General features: G+C 42.0%; 1 protein-coding gene across 5 annotated transcripts; it reads right to left on the reverse strand.

The window, feature by feature from the left end:
- Positions 1-5,410: 5,410 nt before the first annotated feature.
- Positions 5,411-13,186, reverse strand: ARL14EPL (ADP ribosylation factor like GTPase 14 effector protein like). Of its 5 annotated transcripts, none has more exons than XM_017731403.1 (6): positions 12,253-13,186; positions 11,066-11,144; positions 7,623-9,269; positions 6,410-6,529; positions 6,091-6,230; positions 5,411-5,727 (listed from the first exon to the last, which is right to left on the reverse strand). In XM_017731403.1, exons 3-6 carry the CDS (start codon positions 7,758-7,760, stop codon positions 5,505-5,507), a joined length of 621 nt encoding a protein of 206 aa, XP_017586892.1. In that variant the 5' UTR covers positions 7,761-9,269; positions 11,066-11,144; positions 12,253-13,186; the 3' UTR covers positions 5,411-5,504. The 5 variants fall into 5 exon arrangements, with proteins under 5 accessions (XP_017586892.1, XP_017586893.1, XP_008629724.1 ...); XM_017731404.1 differs by having other exon boundaries at positions 7,623-8,855; positions 8,950-9,269; positions 11,066-13,186; XM_008631502.2 differs by having other exon boundaries at positions 7,623-7,742; positions 8,779-9,269; positions 11,066-13,186.
- Positions 13,187-13,192: the final 6 nt, after the last annotated feature.

Consider the following 13,192-nt stretch of genomic DNA (forward strand, 5'->3'; position numbering starts at 1 on the left):
AGGAACTGTTCCAGTCACGGGACCAAGGGTCCTTCTGCCCGCGCAGGGAACACAAACCAACCCATGGGAACGAGGCTGAGCAGGGGCAGGGAAACCCCGTGTCTGTGCCCTCAGGGCCCCTCTCCCAGGGCTACACAGCGGGGGAGGGACCCCAACAGTAATGTAAGGTAATAACAGAAGGAAAATACAGTGGAAGACAGAATAATTTGAAATTAAATGAACTGAATCAATTTTTAGACAAGAGACTGAGAGGTGGTATCTTAGTTTGGGGTGTAGTTTAATATGAGTCTACACTCTTCCTTTCCTTAAGTCGCAATGGGATCACTGGTAGCCATGAGCAAAGCAGCCCCATGGACAAGGAAAAGACAGGAAAAGTAAACTCACAGTGTCACAAATCGTTTAAACTGCATAATCTGGGGAGGAGGGGAGGAATGGGGAGAGAGAGAAGAAGGACACACAGACCTTAAGGAATAGTTCATTGATCTGCTTTCCCTTATTTTACACTGGTTTCTAGAGCAAACTTATTCCATAGGGAAAATTATATTCTGTTTAGACTGATTTATAAGGTATAAGATGATCTGATGCCATCTGGAGCAAAACCTATTTCCAAGAGACTATGAAATGTTCTCTGTCATTTCTCTTAAGGGATTTAAAACTGTAAGATCATGCAGTGTGGTATTATGTAATTGCCTAAGAAAACTATCAGATATGGGCACTGCATTGTTATTTGTATCTAACACCAACTTTCACAATCCATATGAAAATATGTATAACATACTTTCTGCTTCCCCATGTACATCTGCCCTAATAGAATTATACTTGTGCACTGTGAACTGCTTGTTTGGAATTTAGGGAAAAGTTAGTAGGATCATTGCAATGGTATTTTCAAACCACAGCAGAACTGCCTCTGCCCTGTTATTCTTTTATCTTGGCACTCACCTTTCTTTATTTTTCAGGTTTTGTGCTCTATTTCCAAGGTGGCAATAAGTGTGTTTGTAATGGAGTTCCCTTAGACTTTGCATTTAGCTATGACTGTGACTGAGTCACAGTCCATTTTAAAAACCATGGCATAACACAAATGAATTCAACAACGAGATTTACACCGATCTGGGTTTAACCACATTATTCAGAAAATGTAACATGTAGCCTTACCACAGGAATCCATGTGATCAACTATTTAGGTTTTTGCCTTAAAGTGGAAAGAAATAGAAGCTAATTCAAACCTATTCATTTCAGATCTTGAGGCTGTGCCAAAGGAAGGCTGCTATCTTCCTGTCAATTTAATCAACTTTATCTTCTTAAAGAGCTGCTTGTTCCATCAAGTCCAGAATGAGTCTATGGCACATCTGGAACAAGAAACAATCCCTAACTCCTGCTTCAGCAGCAGGATTTTCCTACCTTAAGAAATATATCTCAGAGAGTATGTGGGCTATTTGGACTCCTGGCAAAAGTCAAAGGGTACTTGGGGACCAGTTTTTTAACCAGCACAGAAGATACTCCTATGATGGTTTTTTTTGGTAGTGGATGTTTTTATAGAATTGAAGAATTGTTTAGGTTGGAAAAGACATTTAATCACTGAGTCCAACCACTAAACCATGTCTTCAAGTGCCACATCCACATGCCTTTTGAGTGCTTTCAGGGATGGTGATTCTTCCACTTCCCTGGGCAGCCTATTCCAGTGATTGACTACCCTTTCAGTGAAGAAATTTTTCCTAATACCCAATCTAAAACTCCCCTGGTACAAATGGAGACCATTTCCTCTCATCCTATCACTTGTTATCCAGGAGAGGAGACCAACCCTCACCTGTCTACAACGTCCTTTCAGGTAGCTGTAGAGAGAGATAAGGTCTCCCCTGAGCCTCCTTTTCTCCAGGCTAAACACCCCAGCTTCTTCAGCTTTTCCTAATAGAACTTGTGCTCCAGATCTTTCAACAACTCTTGTTGCCCTTCTCTGGACTTGCTCCAGAGTCTGGACATGCTCCAGAGTCAATGTCTGTCTTGTTGTGAGGATGCCAAAACTGGACACAGCACTCAAGGTGTGGCCTCACCTTTGCCCAATGACAGGGGGACAATCTCTGCCCTGGTACTGGTGGTTACACTGTTGCTGATGCAGGCTAAGATGTCAATGGCCTTTTTGGCCACCTGGGCACACACTGGCTCATGTTCAGCTGCTGTTGACCAGCACCCTCAGCACCCTTTTCCTCTGGGCAGGTTTCCAGCCACTTTTCTCCAACTCCTGCATGAGGTTGTTGTGGCCCAAGGACCCAGCACCTCACCTTGTTGAATCTTATCCAGCTGGCCTTGGCCCATCAATCCAGCCTGTGCAGATACCTGTGCAGAGCCTTCCTACCCTCCAGCAGTTCAACACTCCCCCCCAGTTTAGTGTCATCTGTGAACTGACTGAGGGGGCACTCAAACCAGTTATTAAACAGGCGAAGCCCTGACACTAGACCATGGGGAACACCACTGGAGACTGGCTTCCAGCTGGATGTAACTCCATTTACCACCACTCTCTTGGCCTGGCCATCCAGCCAGTTTTTAACCCAGGGCAGAGTGCCCCTGTCCAAACCATAAGCAGCCAGTTTCTCCATGAGAATGTTGTGGGAAACAGTGTCAAAGGCTTTACTGAAGTCCAGGTAGACAAATCCAGTCTTTTCCTTATCCATTAGGCAGGGTCATCCTGTCATGAAGGAAGATCAAGTTAGTCAGGACCTGCCTTTCCTAAACCCAAACTGGCTGTGCCTGATCCCCTGGTTGCCCCATACATGCCAAATGAAGGCATGTGCTTCATGACCCTCTCTGGCACTGAGGCCAGACTGATGGGCCTATAGTTCCCTGCATCCTCCTTCCAACCCTTCCTATAGACCGGCATCACATTTGCTAACATCCTGTAATCTGGGACTTCACTAGTTATCCAGGACTGGTGGTAAATGATAGAAAGTGGCTTGGTGAGCTTTGCTGACAGCTCCCTCAGTAACTTTCAGTGGATCCCATCCAGCCCCATGGACTTGTGTGTGTCTAAGTGGTGTAAAGGGTCAGAAGTCACAGCCCCTTTAATATGGAGGCTTCATTCTGATCCCCATCCCTGTCTTCCAGCTCATGCGGCTGGGTACTCAAAGAACAACCTGTCTTACTGTTAAAGACAGAGGCAAAGATGGCACTAAGTACCTCTGCCTTTTCCTCATCCTTTGTCATTATGCATTTCCCCACACCCATGAGATAAGGAGATCCTCCTTAGCCTTCCTGTTGTCATGATCACAGAAATCACAGAATATGCTGAGTTGGAAGGGACCCACAAGGCTCATGAAGTCTAACTCTTAATCCTGCACAGGACAAGACTTATACCATGTGCTTGAGAGAACATTGTCAAAACACTTCTCAATTTATTTATGAAAGTATTTGGTGTATTTATAAAAACATTTCAGCAGTAGCCAGATTAATTTCTGGGCTTTGTCCATTCTTTCTTTCCCTGCATAACCTCACGACATCCTTGTAGTCCTCCTAAGTTGCCTTCCCCTTCCTCTCTTTTTTACCCAGAATTCCAGCCAAAGCTCTCTGTTCTGCTAGGATTGCCTTCTTCCACATCAGCTTGTCTTTTCGCACATGAGGACGGCCTGCACTCTTAAGATTTCCTTTTTGAAAAACCTTGTCCAGCCTTCCTGGACTCCTTTGCAATTCAGGACTGCCTCCCAAGGGTTTCTTACAACCTAGGCAGACCTTCCTAAATTCAAGATGGCAGTTATGCTGATCCCTTCCTTTTTTCTCTGAGAATTGAAAACTCTATCATTTCATGATCCCAAGATGGCCTCAGACCATCACATCACCCTCTAGTTCTTTCCTGTTCACAAAGAACAGATCCAACAGGTGCCTCCCCTTGGTTCCCTTACCAGCTGTGTCAGAAAATGGTCTTACACACACTCCTGTAACTTCCTGGACTGTTTCCCCTCTCTGCTGTATTGTATTGACAGTAGACATCTGGAAAGTTGGAAGTCCCTCTAGAGAAGAAGGGCAAGTGATTGTGAGACTACTTACAAAATATTTCATCTGCCTCTTCATCCTGGCTGGTGGTATACAACAGACTCCCACAAGGCAGGATATCTGCTTTGTCCTTCGCTCTGATTCTTGCCCAGAAACACTCAACCCTATTGTCACAATCATTGAGCTTGAGACAACTGAAACACCACCCAACATACTGGGCTACCTCCCCACCTCTTTCCTTGCCCATCCCTTCTTAAGAGTTTGTAGCCATCCGTCGCAGCACTCCAGTTGTGCAAGTTTTCCCACCATGTCTCACTGATGGTGACTATGTCACAGCATTCCCACTGCACAATGGCTTCCAGCTCCTCCTGCTTGTTGCCCATGCTGCCTGCATGATACAAGCTTAAGGTGTCATTAGTTAAGAGGAACAAAAAATCTTTCCGAGGTAGCAAGTCAGAAGGAGATTTTGGTATTAAGACATTCTTGGGATCTGTTCCCAAGTTTCTTCTTTTGGGAGATATCTCTGTCTTGGAGCAGTAGGTCTTTGTCACAGAGAATGCCCTCTTGTAAGGGAGAAAAGTCGTGCCATATTCAAAGTTGGGAGAGTCTCCTCAAAAACAAACAAGTACTAGGCCTGAAGAATGATTCCCCCACTAGCAGCATGCTCCTGGAAATCACCTGCAACCATCTGCAGCCTTCTTCAAGATGCAGAGGGACCCTCACTCCTCAAAAAGGGTCCATCATGAATGAGAACACCTACCTCATAAGAAGACTGGGTATAAGTTATTAAAATCTGTCGTGTCTTGCATGAAGAGGAAACTTCTGGAACTAAAGAGACTTTTCTGCCCAGAAGGAAAAATATCCAATCTGTTTAGCCATATAATTAATAACAGGTGGACACTTAATGTGCCAAATGCTGTAAGAAAATAGTGCTGACTGAACATGTTGGTTTCAGTCTTTCAGCCTGGGCAGTAAGAAAGAATTGCTGAGAGAGAGCTGTTTCCACTCTCCTTTGCTTAATATATAGAGGAACATGGTAAGTAGTGGCCTCATTTCAAAGAACAGTGTTATCTCAAATGCCTCTTGCCTCGCCTATATGAGGAATGAATACATCAGGATAAAAAGACTCTTGGACAAGCCTACACAAAAGAAAGAGCTGTGTCACACATCTGAGTAAACTAACAAGCAGAGAAATCAGAAAAAAAACCTCATTACAAGTAATGGGGTTCAGCTTCCCAGGGTAAGAAAATTATCTTCCCATAACAGTTCAAACACCTTCAATTTTAGAAAGTCAAGATTTAGAAAGGATTGACTAGGTGCCTCAGCAAAGCTCACAAGGAAGAGGAAGAATGAAATGCATACTTTTACTTGATGGAGAATGGTAACGTTTGTTAGGCAGGCAATAAAGATGCACAAGCACCACTGCCAGGTGCTTCACTAAAGACAATTAATAAAATCAAGATTTATTTTAATAAAACATGAAGAAAAAAGAACAATGTTCAGGCACAAAAACTATCGGAACATAATCAGTCAGGGACAAAAAATGGTAGCACACTGATCACATCCCCTGCTTCAGTCTCAATTGTATCATAAACCCATTTTCTATTGCAGCGACATTCTGGTCCACATTTGTTTGAATTGCATTTGGGGCAAGGATAGAAGCAACCCAGGCAGTCCATTACCAGGCAGTCACATAAATCTATGTCATTGTAAAGCAGCCTGCCATGTTTGTCGTACTTCTTTGTAAATCTGTGAAATAGAACAAAAATTATTCTCAGAGAATGCTTCAACGCATTCAGAGACTAAACCAAATACACGTGGAAAACATCTATGCAATGAATATTTAGTCTTTAACAAACTCACAGCAAAATTAAATACCAGCATTATATCCTATTTGCAATAGCCATTGGTACTAAAAAATGAATGCATACCAAACTATATCAAAATTCCCTTAAAGTCACACAGTAAAACCTTGTTTTCCCAACACAGCTTTCAAGTGTAACAAGAAATTGCTCTGCAAAATACAATGCTTTTAGTAATTTCATTTAGATTCAGTGAACAGCCTACTGGCCATTTTTTAAAGTAAAGTATGTAATAAATCGGAGGTCTTACTTGGACTCATAAAAAAAATTTTGTTTCATCTGTGACATGCATGCTTTCTTTTTCTGCTTTCTAGTTTCAGGATTGAAGTCAGCTACCTGAGGTCCTGGATTTTGAAAGGCTAAGCATTTTAATTGTTTCTCGAGTTTTTGCTATAAATAAACAACAGAAAGTTTGTAATTAGTACAATTGGAAAATATATTTATTAGCTGCCAAGTGTCCTCACTGGCTTTTGAATGACATTAAAATTAATATTCCTGGTAATTTTTAAGATTATATTGATTGTTTAAAATGTTTGCCTGTCTAACTATTAATCAAGTATTCCTTTTACCGACTGTGCATCCTGACCGGAGATGGAACAATCATGACTCTGAATGCATGACTCTGGTACAGTGGCATGGAGTTCGCAAGTTGTCATGTGAGAGGCAGAATTATGTGTTTTGTTCTTCATCTAAAATGTAAAAACAAGTACTATGATTATAAGCATCTCAAATGGATTCACTCTTATTTTCACTGTTCCCTCAGATGCCTAGAAACTATCTTTGTCCAAACAATCTCAGGGCAATAAAAATGCCTGAAGGAGCAACTAACGCAGTTACGAAGCATTTTCACAAGTGAGAAATATGAAAGAGAACCCCAACACACAGACAAAAACAAAGAAGCTCAACTGAGCACAGTTTTCTGAGGAATAGGAGGAAGCATTTTCCTGCCAATTTTATGGAGAACATGTTTGCAATTAGCTAAAACTGCTGGATACTTTCAGAAGTTAAAACATCATCTCTGTATTACCATTCCACATAGCCCATGTATGTTGACAGCTATTTCTAAAGTCACTGCAAACAAACATAAGCATCATGTCAAACAATTTCCTTTTGGACAATGATTGTGGACTTTGACCATACACTTGTCATTCATTATGTAAAGGTACAAAAATACATACAAATTTATCTTTTCTCCTGTTATGTAAATGGAGCTGCCTTGCCATCTCTCAGCTTCCCTGGAGGGTGTCATTCCTTTCAGAGTCCACAGTGATTTTCCACAAACAACTGAGCACTTTCACTGTTTCTCATGGGGAAAGCAGTGACAGTTCAGCCCAATCTGCTGATACAGTGATTCAGAAATATCCATGCACTTGAGTACACTTTTTTACTAGGTGGTTGATGCTGTGCATCTTCAGCTGCATCCTCCTGAAAACCTACAGGGCAATCGCTCATGTAACTACATTAGTCAGACATTTCTGCTTTGGACTCTAGGGTAGATTTTCAGCATCATCATCATTCATGATCATAAATAATGCAATTTTAAGTTGCAAACAAATAATAAACTATGGCAGTAGTCCTCCCTCTAAGACTACTCTCCTATTTCCCCACTTATTTAGAATTGCCCTTAGCCCTCTAAATCACTTCACTGCAAACTTGATCCATTTCACTGTTGTTGTTACTGATATTTCCTCCTGACTCCAGCTCTTTAATTTTGTAATGACTGAAGAAATTGAAGGCAATGGTAAGTATCTTGATAATAAAATAGTACTGGAGAAGTCATACCAATTTTCTGTGTCTTATTGAGCAGTCCTTAGCAGGAGACACATTTTTTTCTGCAGATGTTTCCTGGGACGAATAGCTCTTCTCACAGTTTTCTTCCACGAGATCACTCATTTGACCACCCTTGTGAAATACGCACATATTTGTTAGACATACACAACAGTATAAAGACTTGTAATTTAAAGCAGGTGATATCCATTCAAGGCTTTTATGTGTTCTTAATCAACAGCAAATGCAAAACAAAATATGTGTCAGTAACAGGCTCGATTTTAAAACTATTAAAATAATATCATGAGCATATACAAAAGCTCTATCACCAAAGCCATTCCATAATTCGCTCAGCAAAGGTCGGAAAACCGGCAGTGTTTAAATAACACAGAGCTGGGAAGGGCTGTTGCCACGTGTGGCTCCGAGGCCCGGAGCGGCGCTGAGCGCACGGCAGCGCGGGGCCGCAGTCCCCGCGCCGGCCCGCAGGTGGCACTGCTGCCCCAGCCGTGCGCGGCAGTCCGAGCTGCGCCCATCGCTGACATTCCCTGCGGATTCACTGTTCTTCCCGGGGATTTCAACCAACGGAGTAAACGTAAGCTGCTTGGCTTTTGAATCTCACTCCTTTGTGGAAGATTTTTTTTAATAAGTAGAATGTGTACCTTTTAGGTTTAACAGAAAAACGTCCATCACTCACTCTGCTACCAAAGTACCCCAGGGAGGCCTGTGGGTTCTGAGAGTCTTACCCTGCAAATGCCATCCATCACCACTCTGCCATCAACACAGTTTCAGGATGGATGTTAGCTACTTCTTACCAACCTTGTGCAGCTACTTAGTTAAAACATTTTATGCAATATATACAGTACCAGCACCTCAGACTTTAACCCCAAACACAACCAGAAATAATTTTAAATTTCTGGAGTTCCTCCAACCCTTCCCTGCATGCTGCCCAGTCTCTCCCATTACCTCTGAAAGGTAGCACAGTGATCTCTGTCACTTTACCCTGTACTTCAGGACTGTTGCCCCAGCCCTGTCCCAGAGAAGGACTTTGTTTCACCAGTGCTGAAGGACCAGCAGGAGTCCAAGCCTTAGGTTTGGACTCTCTTGCAGCCACTTCCTGCAGGGCAACAGTCACAGTGAGAACAGGAACAAGAAGGAATTGACTTCGGAGTACCTGGAGGGGATGTCTTTTTGAGAGGTGAAACAGGCTGAACGCTGTTTCTGAGGGGGTTTCCCATTCTCTTCAGTAACCTGAAGAATGATGGATGTGACACTGGTCACAATGGGATGCTTGACAGCAACTGCTTTAAATATCATGTTAGGATTAGAAAAGGAATTCTGTTACCAGGCAATTAATATTTGCTGGATTGGGGAGCCTGCTTTCCTACTGGAAATTCGTTATGGGTCCATAAATGAATAAAGAATGAAGGGCAACACTCTAAAGAAGATGAGTATTGCTCTTCATTTGCAGTCAAGTTGGAGTCCTGGTAAGGATTTTCTTCCAACATCTCCTCTTGTGTCCAACCATACATCTAGCATTGTTAAAGCACTTTATGAGTATGCATGATCATCATCCATGCCTGTTTTATCACAGTATGCAGGGTTCAGGAGCAGAACAAGCATCAGCAGCTACCAGTGTAAGCATGCGGAGTTTCCATGTGTCATCTATAACCAAACACACAAAATCATTTTAAATACTAACAAAAAAGAACAAGCATCTTGTTCCACAGACGTGTTTAAAATGCTGTTGCACCTTAGCAAAAATATCCTATACAGAGAATGTAGCATATTTTTGTCTCCACATACATATACTTTAAGTATATAGTGTTGAATTTTAATCTTCAGGAGAGATACCAAAAAAATGAAGCAGAATGTGACTAGGAAAGTGAGCAAATTTCAGAAACAGGTGAGACTCACAGGACTGATTATCCTCCACAGTGTGTTCTGAGTGGAGACAGGGAAATGAGGGAGACACAGACATCCACAATGAAGCCTGCAGAACCTAATTATCCAAGGGAAAGTATTCTTGGTCCTGAAACAGAGTTTTTTCTTCTACTATTTTTAGTTTGACTCTAGTGATAATCCAGGGGCAATGCACTGAACATTGGTCTCTTCTGTAAAAATTTCAACTCTGAGGAAAACCACCAATTGCATTCTTCCTCCACCAAAACCTGTGGTCTCCCATGCTTTTTGAATACAGCAAGTACTTTTCTGGAGCTGATTATCCACAGATTAACATCCCATTGTGGCTACAGTGCATGGCTGAGAACTGACAATTTCAGCACAGAGCCTTGAAACAGCTGACCAGGCTAAAAGCAAAGTAAGGGAGGAAGAAAATTAGAGGCTGTGTTTTAATAATAAGAGTCTTATCCATGACACAGATGTTTCTGCTCAAAGAACAGTTTCAGAAGTTGTTGGGATTTGGAAGGAATTACATTTGTTTATGACTCTCATAAAAGAAATATTTTTCTATATCTGGTTTTTCAAGAATTTCATATTTCTGCTTATGATCCCTGCAGATTGCACGACTAAATGTTTCAGCTGGTGTGAAATGTGGTGACCAGCATTCCAGATAGTTCAGGCTGTTTGATCTCAGCAGCCTAAAGCTAGTGTCTCTGCAGGGCTTGCCAGAGTGAATGCACATTGTTTCCAAGTTGCATTTGTTTGTGCCATTGGAGACCGTCTGGCTGAGATATATGAGGATGTTCATCACTTTCACCAGGACAAGATAAGATGCTGTCCCTATGGCTTTAATCCCTTATGTCCACATGGATTAGACAGACCCACTGCAACAGTCCCACCTTTCTCACAGCCTAGTTCTGCAGAAATGTCTGTGGGCTCAGAAACCAGCAGTCAAATTTGTGGCACATTCAAGTACAGATCTCAGAATTTCTATAGGACATCTGATGCCAGCCATATTAAGAATGGGAATAAATTAATCTTTCTCAGATCAACTATGGACTGAACTGTAGAGCTGTGGAAAGACCACTTGGCATCTACTCTGTGCCTCCTCTCACAGCCACAAGTGTGCATGTATGTTCAGAGAACGGCCTTGAAGCCAGGTAGGAAACACAGACCAGATGAAGAAATAGATCTTATCTCTTGTAACTCATCTGGTTTACCAGAACACTGAAAACATAATGACAGCGCAATGGCCCATTCTTTAACAGGGGTCTGGAGGAGCAAATGCATCCCTCTCAAAATAACACAAATCCTCATGAGTTCTCCCTCCCAAACCCAGACACCTCCTGCTGTATCTGAAAGTGAGGGATCCTGTGGCTGAAGTTAAACAGTTAATTATAAAATCATGTGCATCTTCTGGTTCTCATACAACAGTCAGAAGAGAACTGCCAGGTACTTACTTACCTTCTGAAAACCTGTGGTTCTGAAGGATGTATGTTCAGTTCAGAGCAGACGGCAAGAGAGCAAGGAGGTTCTCCATAATTTTAAATCGTACTTACCAAAGAGAGGAGGGGAATGACACAGCCTAGATTTACTGCTGCACACAATTCCTCTTGTATGATATCAGCCCCAAAGTGACTGAAACAGAAGACAAATAATCAAAATAGTGCTCCCCAGAGAAGCAGGCTGAAGACAGTGCCAGGTAACTGTCTTAAAGGACCTCACACTTTCTGTCTCATTAATTATGCCTTTTAAATAGTACTTAGCACAAAAAGTGGGACTAGAGAAATTGTATAAACTGGGATGAGAGTTCTCATTTCTCATTTGTATTTATGAACAACAGAGCAAATGTATTTCTTAGAGCTTTTTTTTTCTTAAAGGTAAGTAAACAAAAATATCCTGTAATAGACCACTGCATTTTTTTAGAAGCGAGATATTTTTAGGGCATGGATGTAGTAAAGAAACATTTTACCATTTTAGACAAAGTGTTTTCAATTCTATTCACCGTTTCCAAAAGTCAAAGTAAATACGCTCCCCAGTTACTGAAGTGAAATGCAACCTCATGTTTCATCTTGCTGCCTCTCAGGTTTATTTGTTGCACTTGTGCAGACAATGCAGTCTTCTCCTGATACCTCCAGATGCCAATTTTCAGCTTGCTGTAATCACTAATGGCTTTCATTATTCTTCTCTAGAACACAGCTAAATCCTAATAAGCATCTGAAACTGTCAAGTCTTATAAATTCTCCTTTTGTGGCTTAGACAAATAGTCCAACATGTCTTTTTATCTTAATCAGCTGTATCCACCCATTCTCTGAGGTATTTTATAACCCAGACTGAGGGCAAGTAGATTTTTTATTCACCATATTTTTCTTTACCTCCAAACATTTTTAAAACCAAAAGATGATACACAGCATTCAAGCAGCAGACCTTAGCTAGGTGATGTAAATGCTGCTACGCGTACCTTCATTTTGCTTCACAGTGTGTTTGCTGGAGTTCTTGTTGTGAAAAATAAACCAGAAATCCCTCAAGGGGGAAAAAAAATTTCACAATCTCCCGGGTACTTACACAACAGCAAGCCAAAACCAAAAAACCTACAACCTGTTTTATTCTCATAATTTTTTCTGAGGTTCTTCTTTCTCCATTAACTACTTGATGGAGAAAACAGAAATTAATTCTATCAATATAAAAATTGTAATTAAACCATCTTATGCTTAATACCTCTTTCCATTTTGCTAATTATACTTACGTATCTGAACTTTTTCTGAATTGCTTGTGAATGAGTTATCATGGCATACGTGATAACATGTAGCCTACAATCTGCTCAGAAAAGCTTCTGCTGGGTGGGTGTTGAACTACAAGGATTTAAACATATGAGGATTAAAATCTTAGGTGACATTTAGAGAGATTGATTTCAGAGGCGAAACTCCTAAGGCTTCCTATAGGAAGAAGTTTTCCCCACCATGAGCACGGGACTGTAAATACACCTGGGTAGATACAATACAAATGTCCCTGGCTGGGGGGAGGGTGGTGCTAGGGAGCAAATGTGTTAAAGTTCTCTTAAGCTTTCTGCAAACCAAGCTGATCGCTCCTCCAACAGCCTAACGCACCCTGCCCACAGTGTGCTCAGTAGCACCTACAGGGAGAAAAATGGGATAGCTGAAGAGGAAAAAACCCACATTTTCCAGTGTAAACAATTCATCTGTGGTATTCTTGTCCTATTGAGAAGGAGTTCTTTGAATCTCTATGATTTGTTAAAATTTTGACACAATGCTATTCCTCCCATTTTATAATTAATTTCCCTTCCTCTTCCTCCTCCTCCTCCTCCTCCCTTCACCCTGGTTTTGCCAAACCACCAGATTTATCAAGTCTTTCTGCCTCTTCATTTTCCCCTCCTGCACGTTCAAATCGGCAACATTTACTAGGAAGGAAGAGATGGGATGGGCTGGGGTGGGAGGGACGGAACGGAACACACCGGGGGGAAAGCACATGAAAGTCCGGCAGATTATTTTTATGGCTGAGATGGCCAGAAGAGAACGCGTAAGGCTTGTGTGAGGCAACAGAGGAGAACAAGCTCCCCTTGGCCAGAGAAGGCTGTAAATCCTCCTTGCCGAGCGGCCCGGCCCTGCAGCTCCGGACAGACCCCTCAGGGCTGCTACAGGCAAACCGACCCACGCCGTGCGACCAAC

This window comes from Corvus brachyrhynchos, unplaced genomic scaffold (genome assembly GCF_000691975.1).
Source record: "Corvus brachyrhynchos isolate BGI_N302 unplaced genomic scaffold, ASM69197v1 scaffold614, whole genome shotgun sequence".
NCBI lineage: Eukaryota > Metazoa > Chordata > Aves > Passeriformes > Corvidae > Corvus > Corvus brachyrhynchos.